The 19,159-nt window shown below is 40.4% G+C and overlaps 1 protein-coding gene across 1 annotated transcript in view; it reads left to right on the top strand.

Moving 5' to 3' along the window:
• The window catches only part of Dync2h1 (dynein cytoplasmic 2 heavy chain 1), a 229,932-nt gene that overhangs the window by 146,698 nt on the left and 64,075 nt on the right, over positions 1-19,159 (top strand). Inside the window, 4 exon segments of the mRNA XM_038323616.1 lie at positions 2,766-2,816; positions 3,963-4,040; positions 14,441-14,572; positions 15,509-15,581. Of these exon segments, the coding sequence (XP_038179544.1) occupies positions 2,766-2,816; positions 3,963-4,040; positions 14,441-14,572; positions 15,509-15,581 (334 nt within the window).

Below are 19,159 nucleotides of genomic sequence, written 5' to 3'. Positions count from 1 at the left end.
GAGTATGTTGTGTCTTTATTTTCATTAAATTCAAGAAAGACTTTAATTTCTTTCTTTATTTCTTCCTTGACCCAGGTGTGGTTCAGTAGTTGACTGTTCAGTTTCCATGAGTTTGTAGGCTTTCTGGGGGTAGCATTGTTGTTGAATTCTAATTTTAATCCATGGTGATCCGATAAGATGCAGGTGGTTACTAATATGTTTTTGTAACTGTGGAAGTTTGCTTTGTTACCGAGTATGTGGTCAATTTTCGAAAAGGTTCCATGAGCCGCAGAGAAGAAGGTATATTCTTTTCTGTTTGGGTGGAACGTTCTATAGATGTCTGTTAAGTCCATTTGGTTCATTACCTCTATTAAGTCTCTTAATTCTCTGTTAGGTTTCTGTCGAATTGACCTGTCCATTGGTGAAAGAGGAGTGTTGAAGTCTCCCACTATCAGTGTGTTTGGTTTGATGGCTGTCTTGAGTTCTAGTAATGTTTCTTTTATATAAGTGGGTGCTTTTGTATTAGGAGCATAGATATTCAGGATTGAGACTTCATTCTGATAGATTTTTCCTGTAATGAGTATAAAGTGTCCCTTTCCATCTCTTCTGATTGATTTTAGTTTGAAGTCAACTTTGTTAGAAATTAGTATGGCCACACCGGCTTGTTTCTTAGGTCCATTTGCTTGATAAACCTTTTCCCAACCCTTTACTCTGAGTAGATGTCTGTCTTTGTGGTTGAGGTGTGTTTCTTGTAAACAGCAGAATGTTGGATCCTGTTTTCGTATCCAATCTCTTAGCTTGTGCCTTTTTATAGGTGAATTGAGTCCATTGATATTAAGTGATATTAATGACCAGTGGATGTTAACTCCGGTTGTCATTTTTTATTTGGTAGTAGAGATTGTGTGTTTCCTTTCTTTGCGATGTGCTGGTGAAGGGTCGCTAGATGTCTGAGTTATTTTGGGCAATGCTGGACTCCTTTGTTTGTGAATTTCCTTCTATTACTTTCTGTAAGGCTGGATTTGTGGCTATGTATTGTTTAAATTTGTTTTTATCCTGGAATATTTTGTTTTCTCCATTTATAGTGAATGAAAGCTTGGCTGGGTATAGTAATCTGGGCTTGCATCCATGGTCTCTTAGTTTCTGCAAAACATCTATCCAGGACCTTCTGGCTTTCATGGTTTCCATAGAGAAGTCAGTTGTTAGTCTGATAGGTTTACCTTTATATGTTACTTGACCTTTTTCCTTTGCAGCTCTTAATATTCTTTCTTTATTTTGTATGTTTTGTGTTTTGATTATAATATGGCGAGGGGATGTTTTTTTTTGATCCAGTCTATTTCGTGTTCTGTAAGCTTCTTGAACCTTAATAGGAATATCTTTTTTTAGGTTTGGGAAGTTTTCTTCTATAATTTTATTAAATATATTTTCTGAACCATTGAGCTGTATTTCTTCTCCTTCTTCTACGCCTATTATTCTTAGGTTTGGTCTTTTTATTGTGTCCCAGATTTCCTGAATGTTTTGTGATGAGGATTTGTTGGATTTGCTGTTTTCTTTGATCAGTGCATTTATTTTCTCTATGGTATCTTCAGAATCTGAGATTCTTTCTTCTATCTCTTGTATTCTGTTGGTTATGCTTGTTTCTGTAGTCTCTGTTCGTTTACATAGATTTTCCAAATCCAGTTGGCCCTCGGGTTGTGTTTTCTTCCTTGCCTCCATTTCAGTTTTCAAGTCTTGCACTGTTTCCATTATCTGTTTGATTGTTTTTTCTTGGTTTCCTAGGATATCATTTACGGATTTACTCAATTCTTCAAACTTTTTGTTATTCTTCTCGTCCATTTCCTTAAGGGAGTTTTTCACCTCCTGTTTAAGGGACTCTATTACTTTCATAAAGTCAATTTTTTCTACTTCTTCTTGATTAGTGTGTTCAAGTCCTCCTGTTATAAGTTCGCTGGGTTCTGGTGCTTTCATGTTGTTTTTCAAATTGTTGGAGGAATTCTTGCATTGGCGCCTGCCCATTTGTTCCTCTGAATAATCCCCTTTGGGTCTTCTTTTAGAAGTTCAATTCACCCCAATGAATTAAATTCACTCACCCCAATGAATGATGGATCCTCTGGCAGACTGTCAGGTCCCCTTGCAGGCCAAACAGCTCACTGACAAAGGGCCTACCTTGCCCCAGGCAGTCAAATGAAGGAGGGGACCTCCCACCGGCCTGGGTGCACTCAATTCCAGGTCCCCAGCGCCCAAATAGGGTGAGCTGTGGGATTTTGTGGCCCCAAAGACGGGAGGATGAGGCAGGGGGAGGGGGGGAGGATTCTGGGTGCAAGCTGGGAAGGGACAGGAAGAGAGAGGCAGTATCCGGGGAGAATAACCCCTGCAGGAAGAGCAGGAAGTGTGCGGGTGGTGGTGGTGGTGGGGGGGAGTTGTGGAATGTCGGTGGTCCCTCTCCGGGCAGCTGCCGCGGTTCGGGCACTCACTCCTCACTCACCCCAAAGAATGATGGATCCTCTGGCAGACTGTCAGGTCCCCTTGCAGGCCAAGCAGCTCTCTGACAAAGGCCTACCTTGCCCCAGGCAGGCCAATGTAGGAGGGGACCTCCCACCGGCCTGGGTGCACTCAATTCCAGGTCCCCAGCGCCCAAACAGGGTGAGCTGTGGGATTTTGTGGCCCTGGGTGCTTTCTTCTTTTTCTGAGGAAGCTGTATTGTAAGATGTCCTATAAGAAATTTAAGATAATGTTGTTGGCTGGTTGTGTTCTGATATTTCTTGTGTCTCTCATGTTTGATTCACTAGGAATGGGACACGTTTACAGGTGTGGTTGTTGGAGACATGCTGCGCAAAGCTGTAAGTTAAAATGTTATTTCCCTCTGGGAAAAACATTCTTGCCTTGGGGTTTATGAAATACAGTTGCATCATAGAAGTTAAACTGTTGTTGAGTTATACTTTTATTAGCAGAGTGTGTCCTGGCCTGTACCTACGTACTGTGAAATGGGCTTAATATATTTTTAGACCTTGAAAAGTTATATTTTTAGAGAAAAATATTAAATACTAAGATTTTAACACTGCTTATTTTTCACAGAATTTGTATGTTGTGTTAAGAAAAATATCATAATCTTTAGCAAAATTAATGCTTTCTTTTTTACCTGAAGCTTTAAAATTACTTTTTATTACTTTAAGAAGTCTGTTTGGAACATATAAAATTTAAATAAATATTGGATAATTATCATAAAATTGATGCACTGAAAGTCCAACACAATCCACATCATTCTGGATTGTACAGGGCAAGGGCTCTCCATAACCACCACAGCCAGCAGAGTAGCATCCATGGGAGGTAAGAAGGCAGTTCAGTTCAACACAGCTAAATAGCCAGCGTTGGTTCACACTCTGGGAGTCTGGCCCTGAGTTTATTGTAGGCATATTTAAGCACAGCACAATTTGGTGAAAACTTTTCCAGTGATAATGAACTTAATCCCGTGTGCATAATAAAGCATGAATAAATCTCCTTGAGGAACACAGTAACAATATGAAGACATATTGAATCTCTGTAGAGTACATGTGACAGCTTCCATAAAGATGGCTTTTATAGACTGTCTGATAAAAATAAGCGTATGTTAAGGGTTTGAGGGAGGGTCTGGCGGCACAGATGGCACAAGGCAGGAATACAGCTTTCCAGGCAGACAACAGCTCATGCACTCCTTCCTGTGAAGGGACAGCTCTGTGTACCTACTTTCCAGGCCCCCCTAGATGGTTAAGCACACACACACACACACACACACACACACACAAAATGAATGCCGTGTTTTATATATCAGTGGACTGCTTCTCTCTAACAGTGTTACATGGAATTTACCATTGTGACTTAATAAATATAGTGTATAGAATGTTTTGTTTTTAGACTTGTGTGGACAAAAAATAGCTAGTCAATTGCTTTTTTAAAAAAAAAGATTTGAGTTTTACCAAATGCATTAAGGAAAGTTGCTTTTACTGAAGGACTCTCAACAGAGAATTCGTGATCAGCTTCCATCTTGGATAGATCAGGAAAGAAGCTGGGCAGTGGCAACACTGAAGGTATTTTCTTTTTTTTTAACTAATATTTTTGTTAAAAGATTGTGTGTATGTGTTTATATATTGTGTTGGTGCATATGGAGGTCAGAAGTCAGGGCTGAGGATCTTACTTTTGCTGTGGGAGCACCTTCAGCCAATAGCCTTTAAGAAGCCGGCCCATTTTGGACGTGTTCTCATGTAGTCTAAGTGCAGACGGAAAGTGCGTGTGCACAGCCCCTTTTTTTTTCTGGATTCAGTTCTAGTTCCCAGTGCTTGCAGAGGACTGTGGATCGCTACCCTTACTGGGAGTTTATCGCCAAATAAATGAGCCTTTGTTATATTCCATTCTGGACTAGGAACTCTTTGATACAATTACATACTTTATTGCATTCCTTTTTTTTTTTTTTTTTTTTTTTTTCTGAGACAGGGTACTTACTGAGCCCAGAGCCTACCACCTGGGTAGACTGAGTTAGGTGGAATGACCAGCAGATACACAGGGGTCCTGGTGTTTGTGATACCCAGAACTAGAAATACAGACTTAGGCCACCATGCTTGGCTCTTCATGTATGTTCTGGGGTTCTGAGCTCATGTTTGCATAGTGGTGAGCCCTAGCCCAGTTTCTGTTGAAACTGTGTTTTTTTGGGGGTGGGGGGATATTTATTTTTTGTGTGTTTTACTTGTGTTGACATTTTGTATTTGCAACTTATTTATATCAGTGTTGATAATTCTGTAGTAAAGACATAAAGTTTCTTCATTTAAAATGCCAAAGAATTAGTGTGGTGTCTGCCTCCTCCAGCTTATTTTTAATCGCTCAGCCCAAAGCGTTGTGTTTGTAGAGATGAATGACAAGAGCATCCTCTAACGTTGTTCCCTCTTCCCTGTCACTGGCTTATTCCCCTTACAACTGTATAGTACTACAGTAGCCCACAGAGAAACAATAAATATGTCCAGCAATTATTGGTGACTCCCTCTGAGCTGTTCTGCAAGGTTGAAAATGGCTCTCTTGTTTCATTGTTCCAACAGCGTCTAAGGCAGCTGCTCTGATTGCATTGCTTTAACAGTAAAGGGGGATGAGTCAAAGCTGAAGTCTGTGCTTCAGTCTGGAGTCTTATACCCCTACACTGTATGCCTTTTTCCCCATACATTTTTGTTGATAAAGTGAGTGTGTTTCTCTTCATATTTTATTCTCTTCATTGATTATTCACTTTATGCTTATTATTAGCCATTATAGCGTCAATGACCAGAATATTTTTTAGTTGACCTAGCTTAAATCAACCTGCTGACCTTTCCTTTTGCTATGAAATGGCATTTTGCCAAGAACTCAGTAGTCTGCTGTTTGCTCAGAATTCTCCCATCTTCTACATAGGATGAGCCATGAAATCTTTTGCCATCTCACCTTGGCCTGCTTGAGAGAGAATCCTATTAGTTCATTTAGCCAGAATTTCTCTTATCCTGAAGTTTTCTCAGTAACTGACTTCAATTCTACTTCTTGAATATATACATATGTATTTTCTGAGTTGTGTTAAGAATTAAACCTGTTGTGTATTGATATCTTCCCATTGTAATAACCTCGAGTCAGGTCTATTCTTACCTCTTAACTGTTATGCAGCTGTGGGATGGCAAATGTTTATTTTATATACTAAGCAACTCTTCCACTAAAAAATTCATTGTCAAGAACATACCCCCCAAATTGCCATTTGATATGGTTGATTCTACACAAGATCCACAGTCCTGAATGCTTGATTGGATGCCTAATACATGGCAGAGGACACACTAACTGCTGAATCACCCACCTCAGAGGACTGACTGATAATGGGACGATTATGTAATGCATAGTTCACTGGTGTTATTCATGGTCGGACTTAAATGCCAGTTCTTATAAAGCTGGCAGACACCTATTAGGTATTATCCAGAGTCTTAGAATCATTTATTAAAACTGATTAAGTTAAATGTGAATTGTTAAGTTTTGTTGTTTAAAGTTCAGTTGGTTTATATAATTATCTATATCTATATCTATAGATATATGGTACCAGCGCAAAGACTTATTTAGATATGGGTACAGATGCTAGGTATAGTATCCTAACAGTCTTGATGTATGTGTCTATGCATGAAGTTCCATACTGCAGATACAGGCCTTCCATTCTTTTAAAAGAAAACACCCATCTGTACAGATGTGCACTGCTGTTCATATTGTCAATTCTTGGAAAAGGTTGGAGAAAGAGGAACATTGAAATAGAAGTACTGGATGTATATATTTGGGTAAATCTCTGAGATGTGGCATTGTTTAAAGCAAAAACTAGTGTTGAACAGCCACCTAGGAACTAACAATGTGGGTTTGAACATTTAGAGGCAAAAGAAATAATGTGGTCACATATAGAGACATAAGCAAATATGGCTTACAGAAGCCATGCTTTCTGAAGGATTTACTGGTGTTACAAAAAACTAGAGGTGGATAGAAGGTAAACCTGTAAAAGGCAATTATTTCAAAATTTACATTCTCTCTCTCTCCTCCTCCCCCCACACGTACACACACACACACACACACACACACACACACTTATGCATGCGTTCACACACACACACACACACACACACACACACACACACACAAAATGTGCGCTAGGAGTTCAGTATAGTACTGATTTCAGTTCAGAAGACATGGACAGGTAGGAATGCAGGCAGTGAACAAGGAGGAGTTGTTGGCTGTCAATGTTCCCAAGAGCCAACCGCATCTAAAGCAGTAAAAAACTAGCTCAACTCACTATGCATGATTCTTGTTGAAGGTGACCCAAAGTAGGAGGGAGGGACTAGATGAGAGACTGAGGGTGGGGATTCTTTTTTTAATTTATTTTTAATTAAAAATTTCCACCTTCTCCCCCTCCCCACAACCCATTCCCCTCCTTCTCCAGTCCAAAGAGCAGTCAGGGTTCCCTGCCCTGTGGGAAGTCCAAGGTCCTACCCGCTCCATCCAGGTCTAAGAAGGTGAGGATCCAAACAGACTAGGCTCCCACAAAGCCAGTACATGCAGTAGGATCAAAACCCAGTGCCATTGTCCTTGGCTTCTCAGTCAGCTGCCTTGTCAGCCACGTTGAGAGAGACCGGTTTGATCACATGCTCCATCAGTCCCAGTCTAGCTGGCCTTGGTGAGCTCCCATTAGATAAGCCCCACCGTCTCAGTGGGTGGGCACATCCCTCGTGGTCCTGACTTCCTTGCTCATGTTCTCTCTCCTTCTCCTCATTTGGACCTTAGGAGCTCAGTCCAGTGCTCCAATGTGGGTCTCTGTCTCTACCTTCATCCATCGCCAGATGAAGGTTCTATGGTGATAATGCAAGATATTCATCAGTATGGCTATAGGATAGGACCGTTTCAGACTCCCTCTCCTCAGCTGCCTAAGGATTTAGCTGGGGATATCTCCATGGACACCTGGGAACTCCTCTAGAGTCAAGTCTCTCGCCAACCCTAAAATGGCTCCCTTAATTAAGATATACACGTCCCTGCTCCCATATCCACCCTCCCTCCAACCGTCCCATTCCCCCAAGCTCTCCCCATCCTCCCATTCTCACTTTTTTCTTCCCAACTCCCCTTACCCCTACCCCACCCACACCCCCAAGTTTCCAATTTTTGCCTGGCAATCTTGTCTCCTCCCAATATCCAGGAGGATAACTATGTTTTTCTTTGGGTTCACCTTCTTATTTAGCTTCTCTAGGATCACGTATTATAGGCTCAATGTCCTTTATTTATGTCTAGAATCAACTTATGAGTGAATACATACCATATTCATCTTTTTAGGTCTGGGTTACCTCACTCAGGATAGTATTTTTATTTCCATCCATTTGCATGCAAAGTTCAAGATGTCATTGTTTTTTACCGCTGAGTAGTACTTTAATGAGTACATATTCCATACTTTGTTTATTCATTCTTCTATTGAGAGGCATCTAGGTTGTTTCCAGGTTCTGGCTATTACAAATAGTGCTGCTATGAACATAGTTGAACAAATGCTTTTGTAGTATGATAGGGCATCTCTTGGGTAAATTCCCAAGAATGGTATTGCTGGATCCTGGGGTAGGTTGATCCCGAATTTCCTGAGAAACCGCCACACTGATTTCCAGAGTGGTTGCACTACTTTGCATTCCCACCAGCAGTGGATGAGTGTACCCCTTACTCCACATCCTCTCCGGCAAAGGCTATCATTGGTGTTTTTGATTTTAGCCATTCTGACAGGTGTAAGATGGTATCTCAAAGTTGTTTTGATTTGCATTTCTCTGATCGCCAAGGAGGTTGAGCATGACCTTAAGTGTCTTTTGGTCATTTGAACTTCTTCTATTGAGAATTATCTGCTCAATTCAGTGCCCCATCTTTTAATTGGGTTAATTAACATTTTAAAGTCTAGTTTCTTGAGTTATTTATATATTTTAGAGATCAGACCTTTGTCTGATGCGGGGTTGGTGAAGATCTCCCAGACAGTAGGTTGCCTTTTTGTCTTAATGACCGTGTCCTTTGCTTTACAAAAGCTTCTCAGTTTTAGGAGGTCCCATTTATTCAATGTTGCCCTTATTGTCTGTGCTACTGGGGTTCTACGTATTTAAGTGGTCTCCTGTGCCCATGTGTTGTAGAGTACATTCTCTTCTATCAGGTTCAGTGTGTTCAGATTGATATTGAGGTCTTTAATCCATTTGGACTTGAGTTTTGTACATGGTGATAGATATGGATCTATTTTCATTCTTCTACAGGTTGACATCCAGTTATGCCACCACCATTTATTGAAGATGCTTTCTTTCTTCCATTGAATACTTTTAGCTCCTTTGTCGAAAATCAGGTGTTTATAGCTTTGTGGGTTAAAATCCGAGTCTTTTATTTGATTCCATTGGTCAACATCTCTGTTTTTATGCCAATACCAGGCTGTTTTATTACTGTAGCTCTGTAACAGAGTTTGAAGTCAGGGATGGTAATGCCTCCGGAAGTACCTTTATTGTATAGGATTTTTTTGGCTATCCTGGGTTTTTTGTTTTTCCATATAAAGTTGATTATTGTTCTCTCAAGGTCTGTGAAGAATTTTGTTGGTATTTTGATGGGGATTGCATTGAATCTATAGATTGCTTTTGGTAGAATTACCATTTTTACTGTGTTGATCCTCCCAATCCAAGAGCAAGGGAGATCCTTCCATTTTCTGGAATCCTCTTCAATTTCTTTTTTCAAAGACTTAAAGTTCTTGTCAAATAGATCTTTCACTTCCTTGGTTAGAGTTACCGCAAGATAATTTATGCTATTTGTGGCTATCGTGAAAGGTGATGCTTCTCTGATTTCCCTCTCTGCTTCTTTATCCTTTGTGTATAGGAGGGCGACTGATTTTTTGGAGTTGATCTTGTATCCTGCCATGCTGCTAAAGGTGTTTATCAGCTGTAGGAGTTCTTTGGTAGAGTTTTTGGGATCACTTATGTACACTATCATATCATCTGCAAATAACGAAAATTTGACTTCTTCCTTTCCAATTCGAATCCCCTTTATCTCCTTATGCTGCCTTATTGCTATTGCTAGAACTTTAAGCACTATATTGAAGTTGTATGGAGAGAGTGGACAGCCTTGTCTTGTTCCTGATTTTAGTGGGATGGCTTTGAGTTTCTCTCCATTTAATTTCATGTTAGCTGCTGGCTTGCTGTATATTGCTTTTATTATATTTAGGAATGAGCCTTGTATCCCTACCCTCTCCAAGACCTTTATCATAAAGGGGTGTTGAATTTTGTCAAATGCTTTTTCAGCATCTAATGAAATGATCATATGGTTTTTTTCCTTCAGTTTATTTATATGATGGATTACATTGATAGATTTTCATATGTTGATCCAGCCCGGCCTCTCTGGGATGAAGCCTACTTGATCATAATGTATAATTTTTTGGATGTGTTCTTGGATTCGGTTTGCCAGTATTTTATTGAGAATTTTTGCATTGATGTTCATGAGTGAGATTGATCTGTAATTGTCTTTCTTGGTTAAGTCTTTTTGTGGTTTTGGTATCAGGGTGATTGTAGCTTCATAAAAGGAGTTTGGCAATGACTCTTCTGTTTCTATTTTGTGAAACACATTAAGGAATATAGGTATTAGTTCTTCTTGGAAGTTCTGGTAGAATTCTGCATTGAAACCATCTGGTCCAGGGCTTTTTTGGGTAGGGAGGTTTCTGATGACAGCTTCTAATTCCTCACGACTTACAGGTCTATTTAAACTGTTCACCTGGTCTTGATTTAATTTTGGTATATGGTATTTATCTTAAAAAGTGTCCATTTCTTTCACATTTTCCAATTTTGTGGCATACAGGCTTTTGTAGTAAGATCTAATGATTCTCTGAATTTCTTCTGTGTCTGAGGTTATGTCCCCCTTTTCATTTCTGATCTTATTAATTTGCATGTTCTCTCTCTGCCGTTTGATTAGTTTGGTCTAGGGGTTTGTCAATCTTGTTGATTTTCTCCAGGAACCAGCTCTTTGTTTCATTGATTCTTTGGATTGTTTTCTGTGTTCCTATTTTGTTGATTTCTGCCCTCAGTTTGATTATTTCCAGTCTTCTACTCCTCCTGGGTGAATCTGCTTCTTTTTTTTTTTTTTCTAGAGCTTTCAGGTGTGCTGTTAAGTCTCTAATTTGTGCTTTCTCCATTTTCTTTAAGTGGGCACTTAGTGCTATGAACTTTCCTCTTACCACTGCCTTCACAGTGTCCCATAGCTTTGGGTATGATGTGTCTTTATTTTCATTGAATTCAAGGAAGACTTTAATTTCTTTCTTTATTTCTTCCTTGACCCAGGTGTCGTTCAGTAGTTGACTGTTCAATTTCCATGAGTTTGTAGGCTTTCTTGGGTTAGAATTGTTGTTGAATTCTAACTTTATTCCATGATGGTCCGATAGTACACAGGTGGTTACTACAATTTCTTTGTATCTATGGATGTTTGCTTTGTTACCAATTTTGTGATCAATTTTTGAGAAGGTTTCATGTGATGCTGAGAAGAAGGTATATTCTTTTCTGTTTGGGTGGATTGTTCTATAGATGTCTGTTAAGTCCATTTGGTTCATTACATCTGATAGTTCTCTTATTTCTCTGTTAAGTTTCTGTCTGTTTGACCTGTCCATTGGTGAGAGCAGAGTGTTGAAATCTCCTACTATTAGAGTGTGTGGTTTGATGTATGCTTTGAGTTCCAGTAATGTTTCTTTTACATATGTGGGTGCTTTTATATTAGGGCCATAGATATTCAGGATAGAGATTTCCTCCTGATAAATTGTTCCTGTTATGAGTATAAAGTCTCCATCTCCATCTCTTCTGATTGATTTTAGTTTGAAATCAATCATGTTATAGTATAGCCACACCCGCTTGTTTCTTTGGTCCATTTGATTGGAAAACCTTTTCCCATCCTTTACTCTGAGGTAGTGTCTGTCTTTGAGTTTGAGGTGTGTTTCTTGTAAACAGCAGAATGTTGGATCCTGATTTCGTATTCATTCTCTTAACCAGTGCCTTTTTATAGGTGAATTGAATCCATTGATATTAAGTGATGTTAATGACCATTGGTTGTTAACTCTGGTTATTTTTTCTGGTGGTAGAGTTTGTGTGTTTCTCTTCTTAGAGTTGTTCTGATGGAGGGTTGTCAGATGCTGCTATTATTATGGGTGTTGTTGGCTTCCTTGGTTTGTGGTTTTCCTTCTAGTATTTTCTGTAAGGCTGGGTTTGTGGCAACGTATTGTTTAAATCTGTTTTTGTCCTGGAATATCTTGTTTTCTCCATCGATGGTGAATGCAAACTTTGCTGGGTATAGTAGTCTGGGCTTGCATCCATGGTCTCTTAGTGTCTGCAGCACATCTATCCAAGACCTTCTGGCTTTCATGGTTTCTATTGAGAAGTCAGGTGTAATTCTGATAGGTTTCCCTTTATATGTTACTTGACCTTTTTCCTTTGCAGCTCATAATATCTGTTCTTTATTCTGTATGTTTTGTGTTTTGATTATTATATGGCGTGGGGATGCTTTCTTTTGATCCAGTCTATTTGGTGTTCTGTAGGCTTGTTATACCTTCATAGGAATATCCTTCTTTAGGTTGGGTAAGTTTTCTTCTATAATTTTGTTGAATATATTTTCTGGGTCTTTGAGTTATAATTCTTCTACTTCTTCTACCCCAATTATTCTTAGGTTTGGTCTTTTCATGGTGTCCCAGATTTCCTGGATGTTTTGTGTTAAGAATTTGTTGGATTTGTTTTGTTCTTTAATCTGTAAGTTTATTTCCTTTATAGTATCTTCAGTGTCTGAGATTCTTTCTTCCATCTCTTGTATTCTGTTGGTAATACTTGTCTCTGTAGTTTCTGTTTGTTTACTCAGAATTTCCATTTCCAGTCTTCCTTCGGATTGTGTTTTCTTCATTACCCCCCATTTCATTTTTCAGGTCTTGTACTGTTTCCCTTACCTGTTTTATTGCACTTTGTTGTTTTTCTTGTTTTTCTTGGGTATCTTTGAGAGATTTATTCATTTCATCTACCTTTTTGTTTGTCATCTCCATTTCTTTATGGCAGATTTTTAACTCCTGTTTAAGGACCTCTATTATTTTCATAAAGTACTGTTTAAGGTCGGTTTCTTCTATATCTTCTGGAGTAGGGTGTTCAATTCTTGTTGTTTCAGGATGCCTGGATTCTGGTGATGTCATGTTGCCCTTCAGGTTGTTGGAGGAGTTCTTGTATTGGTGCCTTCTTATCTCTTCCTTCAAATGGAGCCAGGAGAGACTTGGTGTCTTGGTCAATCTTTGCTGTGACTGACTCTGGGTGGATCTCCTCAGTGCAGGAGCAGGAACTATTCCTGACTGGATGGAACTCCTCAGCACTGAATCAGGGATGCTGGTAGCCCCAGGACACCACAGGGACAAAAGGGTAAAGGTGGGGGCAGGGCGCGGTCGAGTATCACATAGCAAACCTTGCAGCACAAGCTGAAGGTGCTTGCCTCCACAGACCTGCCTGGAGGGCAGCCTCTCATCTCTCTGGGTGGTTGGGCTTGGTGAAGGAGCAGGACACTGTTCCTAAGCCAAGGACCTTGAATACCCTAGGGAAGGCTTGGGAGAGGCACGGACGTGTGTAACAAAGACACCCCTGCACCAGGAGCTAGGGGAGGGGTGCTGTGCTCTCTTCCAGGGCAGGTTGCCCCAGGATAGCACACACTTGCCTGTCCAGATGGAACTCCACCTCATCTCCATTTCTTTATGGCAGTTTTTCACCTCTTGTTTAAGGTCTTCTGTTATTTTCATAAAGTTCCGTTTAAAGTCGATTTCTTCTGGAGTAGAGTGTTTAATTCTTCTTGTTTCAAGATCCCAGGTTTCTGGTGATGTCATGTTGCCTTTCAGGTTGTTGGAGGAATTCTTGCATTGGTGCCTGCCATCATTTCCTTCAAATGGAGCCAGGAGAGTCTTGTTGTCTTGGCCCAGTCTTTGCTGTGACTGACTCTCTGAGTGGATCTCCTCAGTACAGGAGCAGGAACTGTTCCTGTCTGGATGGAACTCCTCAGCACTGAAAAAGGGATGCCTGGTAGCCCCCTCTGGGTGGATAGCCTTAGTGCAGGAGCAGGATGCTGTTCCTGAGCCAAGGCCTTGCAGGCTTCGGGGAGGCAGGGTCGTGTGTAACAAAGAAACCCCTGCAGCAGGAGCTGGGGATGGGGGGGGCTGTGCTCTCTTCCGGGACAGGCTGCCCTGGGGATAGCACACACTCACCCGTCTGAATGGAACTCCTCAGCACTGAAGTAGGGATGCCTGGTAGCCCAAGGACACCGCAGACAAAAGGGCAAACGCGGGGACAGGGCAGGGTCGAGTGAAACCCAGAAGACCCTGCAACACAAGCTCAAGGTGCCCTGCACTCCCTTGCAGGAATGTTCAAGCCTGCCTGGCAGTGAGACACTCACCTCTCTGGGTGGATAGCCTTAGTGAGGGTGGGAATTCTTACCAAGCTCGTGTAGAAGTGTCTTGGTAAGACTTCCACAGACACAGTCTTCCACAGAGAAAGGCTGAATCTGAAACCCAGTTAAGATGCCCCCGTAGTGCCATAACAAAGCTGGGTCAGAAAGAGCATGCTTGTTGCTAGAGCTGCACTTTCACTTGAACATGAGCTCAGCTGTGCTGTCCTAGGACTTGCACTTGGTTTTGATGATAGTGGAGACAACTAGGTACCAATGTCTTCCTGAACAGAAAATATCTCTTATGATTGTTGACTGATAGAATACTATCTTGGGAGTACTTTGTTGGCTTTAATGTGGGTGAGGTCACCATTTTGTTTCTAACCATGAAATGTGAGACTAACTGTCGCCACATAGAAAACAAGTAATAAGCATCTATAGTAATTCGTTTCCCTTGACTTTTGTAGTTCTTATAAGGTATGTTCATGTGCACATGGTTGCAGCTCTTTACATGTGCTAGTTTCCATTTTAGATCGCACTCCCCAGTCTCTACCAGACCCTCTGCTTTGAAGACATGGCACTTTGGCGGACTTACTATCATCACTCAATGTGTGAACAGGAATTTCCATCAATTCTTGCAAAGAAAGTTTCCTTATTTCAGCAGGTAAAATTTAATGTTATCCAAGTGTAGAGCAAAATCAAAACTGTGATGTTTCTCTTGTCTTTGAGGTGCCATTTAAGTAAAAGCTTTGCCTTTAATGTACTATGTAACTTCATATACATGCGGGAGGAAGGGCTTTCTGCTTTGACCACCTTACCCAGGTAGAGCCCTGGCAACAATTCTGGGTGGGTGTCCCACTGTACCTCTTATTACTCTTTCTGCCTCTGGTCCCAGTAGGACCCTGTGATAGGGAAAAAGTTCTTTAAAAAACAGTTAAGCATAAATCATACAGATTCTTCATTGACTTATTTTAAAGTCATATCTAAGAAAAGGATTTAATGTGAAGGAAAGGGAGCTTTTAAAACTCCATTTCAAAGGAGAACCCTGAGATCTCTCACTGGGTGTCTTTAACTTCAACTTGGCAAATGGCTCTGGAAATCAGCACCATAGGAAATGGTCATCCACTTGCTTCTTGTCTGAGTTGTCTATTATGAAAGCCAATTCATTCTGTTTTCTTGTGCAGTGAATGCTGTCTCAGCAGATGTGCTTAAAACAAACAGCAAACCATCTGAAAATGCGTATTTATACATCAAAGGAGTGTTATACATATATATACAGGACTTGTAATTCAGATGCCAGGCAGGCAGCTGTCAGATGCTAAAAGTTTACCCTGCCGTCTAACTGGCCACTGGCCCTTTATAGGGTGTCTTGAAGACAAATCTCACTCATTCTGTGCTTACTTCACGTAACAACTTTAAGAAATTTTTGACATAGAAGGGAAGTCTTGGTTCATAACTGTTGTGACAGTTCCAAATATAGCAAATAGTGTGCAAGATTGGTTACCCTTTGTTTCTGTAAACATTAATTAGTAATCATTGACTGTTGTTTAGTTAATCCTGCTGAGAAACATCTATGTACAAAATTCTCTATTTGTTTTAGGTTCTTGTTGTTCAGGCTCTACGACCGGACAGACTGCAGAGCGCCATGGCTCTGTTTGCCTGTAAGACCCTGGGTAAGCCCTGCCCCTTGCAGACTACTCCTCTGACCCGGGGTGACACCATTGGAACTTAGAGTTCATTTTGTGCTAACTCTAGTAAAAATGTTTTAATGTCTTTTATTATTTGTTTTATTTTCATACAACTTTTAATCTTACTTAGCTAGAAATATACTTCTCCTTGTTGTACATAATTGTACTCAGTGTTTAGTTAAATTACAAAATTGACATCCTATATTTAACAAGGTAAAAATACTGAATTTTTAAAAATTATTTTCTTATGGAAATATTTTTCATTTTTATTTGTTATAAGGGTTACAAAGAAGACATTCAAATGTTAGTGGCAAAAATGAAAAAAAAAATCAGTTACAATAAAATACACTGTAGACCTCAGAAATATAATTTTCAAAATTAGTAATTTTAGCATATCTAAAACAAAATATTGACAATTTATTTACCTTTCAGACTATAGTTGTTTTTTAGCCTTTCAAAGAGTATTTTCCAAAGAAATAATTCTATTTCTGTAAGAAAAATTTAATTAAAAAACTTAAGGAATGTATGAAAACAGCTTGGTGTCATGGTGTGCACCTGAAATCCCTGACCTTGGAGCTGGGATTCTGAGCTCCTGTTACCACATGCTTGTTTGTTGTTATCTCTGCATGTCTAATAGATGCACAAGGCTAATGCAACTGGCATAGACATCTTTATTTTATTTCCTAGCATCTAATTAACTTCTCAGATTAAAACTTTCCAAAATCACTTCTGTCACCCTATCTCCCTTACAGTGTACTTGCAGTATTTTAGGTTCTAACTCCAAAATTTATTCTGAGTTTGTTTAGTTTACTAGTAACTTAAGTAGATTGTAGTAATGTAGTGGAATTTCATTTATATTTTAATAAATAAAGCTTGCCTGAGGATCAGAGAGTAAAACAGACCCATTGGTCAGCCTTACCGACCAGGTAATGGTAACACACACCTTTAATCCCAATAGCCACACTAGCCACAATGCCTTAGAAACCAGGCAGTACATGCCTTTAATCCCAGAGATGCACATCTTTAATTCCAGAACTAGAGAAGATTATAAAATGGGAAGAGACAGCTTTCAGACATAGTTTTATTCTGAGATTCCTGGAGGCAGGATTGTCATTTTAGATTGAGGTTGAGGTTAAAGCCAGTGGTTCTTTGTTTTTCAGTCTTCAGGTTAAACCCAAATATCTGTCCCTGGGTTTTATTAACCATGCTTCATTTTGTCACCCAACATGGGGCTCAAACCCATGACCCTGAGATTAAGAGTCTAATGCTCTACCAACTAAGATAGTTGTGCTTCAAAATATATAAAGAACTCAAGAAAATAGACATAAAAAATCCAATTTTAAAATGGGTGACAGAGTTAAACAGAATTTTCAACACAGGAATCTCAAATGTCTGAGAATCACTTAAAAAGTGTTCAACATCCTTAGCCATCAGGGAAATACAAATCAAAATGACACTGAAATTCCATCTTATACTTATACACTACAACCCATATACCCAGAAAAGCTAAGTAGCAAGGAGGCCTGAGGGTGGAATGGGGTGGTATTCCTGAATCTCAGTCTAAAGGGGGAATAGAATAGACATTGCTGGTGGATCAGGGGAGGGCACTATGGGAGGGGAGATGGGAACAGGAGGGCTCAGGTTGGAGGAAGATAAATGGAGGGAGGGGGAAGGGAGGGAGTACTGGGAGAAACAGCTGGAATCTGGGAGCATTTCTGGGATGAGCTAGAAACCCTGAGAAATGGAAACACCTAGGAATCTTTGAGCAGGACCCTAGCTAAGACTCCTAGCAATAGGGGATACAGAGCCTGAACTGGCTTTCTCCTATAACTAGGCAAGTATTCCACAGCATGGACACCAGCCCAGCCACAAACCCTTCAGCCTATAATATGTCCTGCTTACAAGATGTGCTGGGGTACAGATGAGTGCAGTTAATGAAATTATTCCTATTAATATTCTGCTATACTCATAGATTAGTGCTTAGCCCAGCTTTCATTAGAGAGGCTTCGCCCAGCCACTGATAGGAACAGATATGGAGACCCACAGCCAAATGCTAGGTGGAGCTCAGTGAATCCTGTGGAAGAGGGGAGAAAGGATTATAGGAGACAGTGGGGTCAAGCAAACCCACAGAACTTGGGGTCACAGGGGCTGACAGAGACGGAACTGACAACCAGGGAGCCTGCGTGGGACCAGCCTAGGTCCTCTACATATATGTTACAGATGTGTAACTTGGTCTTCTTGTAAGACTCCTAACAGTGTGAGCAGGGCTGTCTCTGCTTCTGGGACCTGTTCCTCCTGCTGGATTGTCTCATCCAGCCTTAACAGAAGAGGAGGTGCTTAGTTTCACTGCTCCTTGATATACTATGGCTGGTTGATATCCCTGGGAGGCCTGGAAACAGAGGTAGAGGAGTAGATGGGAGAAATAGGAGAGGAGGGAGGGGAAACTTTAGTTGGGATGTAAAAACTAAAAAATAAATAAGCAAAAACAAAAAGCAAAAAAAAAAAAACCTGGTTAAACATAACGTTTGTAAAATATGCCTCTAGATTCAGTTCATTACTCTTAAGTGGCTGTTAGGGCAAATTTCCCTGTAGCTGCAGTAGCTGCCTCTGAAACTGCTTTCATCGTAATGGGTTGCTGTTGTGAGGAGTAGGAGGGGAATCAGGGTGCAGCATGCATCTTTCCATACCTACAAGTGCCTCTTGGCCTTATTGATGGCACTCAATTCATCTTTTGAAGTGTTTACCACAAAAGTCTTACTGGCTGTTTGTACTCTTTGTACTGGCTGATTGGAGACTTGTGGAAGCCCTTCTTGTTTGTATCGTCATCCCTGGACATTACGGCTTCCCAGCCTCTCTCATGGTTGTGTCTGTGTCACTTTCTTTTACACATTAGCTTAAACAAGTATATTTTAAGCTCTTAATTGGAGTGTGCATTTTCAACTTTTTATTAGATAATCATGTTGACAAAAGAAATTTACATATAATAGGAAATTTGTTATTCCCTATCTGAATAGACTTCAGAGTTGTGAGAGCCTGTGGAGAGGAGGAAGTGCAGGGGAGCTGTTTGAGTGCACTTCGCTCTTGGTGGCAGGTCATGCTGGCACAAGACGTTTAGCTTCTTTTGCGTATTTTCCTTCAAAGAAAATTGCTTGTTATTCAAAGTGCTTATGTGATTTAGACAGCAGATAAATAGACTGTTTGGTTTAGCGCAGCAGGTGGTGAACAAATGGAATCTATAGTGACACTAGATTGTTGGGCTCCAGCAGAGGAAAGCGGAGCACAGTGCCTGTGGGCGAGGGTGTGAAGGGTGCTCTGTGTCTCCACTGGACTCCCGCTCATGGTGCCAGAAGACATTCCTCATCCTGTCTCAGGACAGAGTGTTTGCTTGGATGATTACAGTCTGGAGATGCTAATTCTACCTCCTAATTTCTTCAGTGGGTCAGTGTGGTAGTCAGGATCCACTGATAGCCATGTAGCAAGCAGAGGGTACCTCATAGGAAAAGTGCTACAAAAACATTCTTGGAAGCATTCATAAGTAAGTAGTATTAATAGTTGAGTGAGTT

The sequence above is a fragment of the Arvicola amphibius genome, chromosome 3 (assembly GCF_903992535.2).
Source record: "Arvicola amphibius chromosome 3, mArvAmp1.2, whole genome shotgun sequence".
In the NCBI taxonomy this organism is placed as follows: Eukaryota; Metazoa; Chordata; class Mammalia; order Rodentia; family Cricetidae; genus Arvicola; species Arvicola amphibius.
Note: the sequence above shows the minus strand (reverse complement) of the source record. Positions and strands in the feature narration are given on the sequence as shown.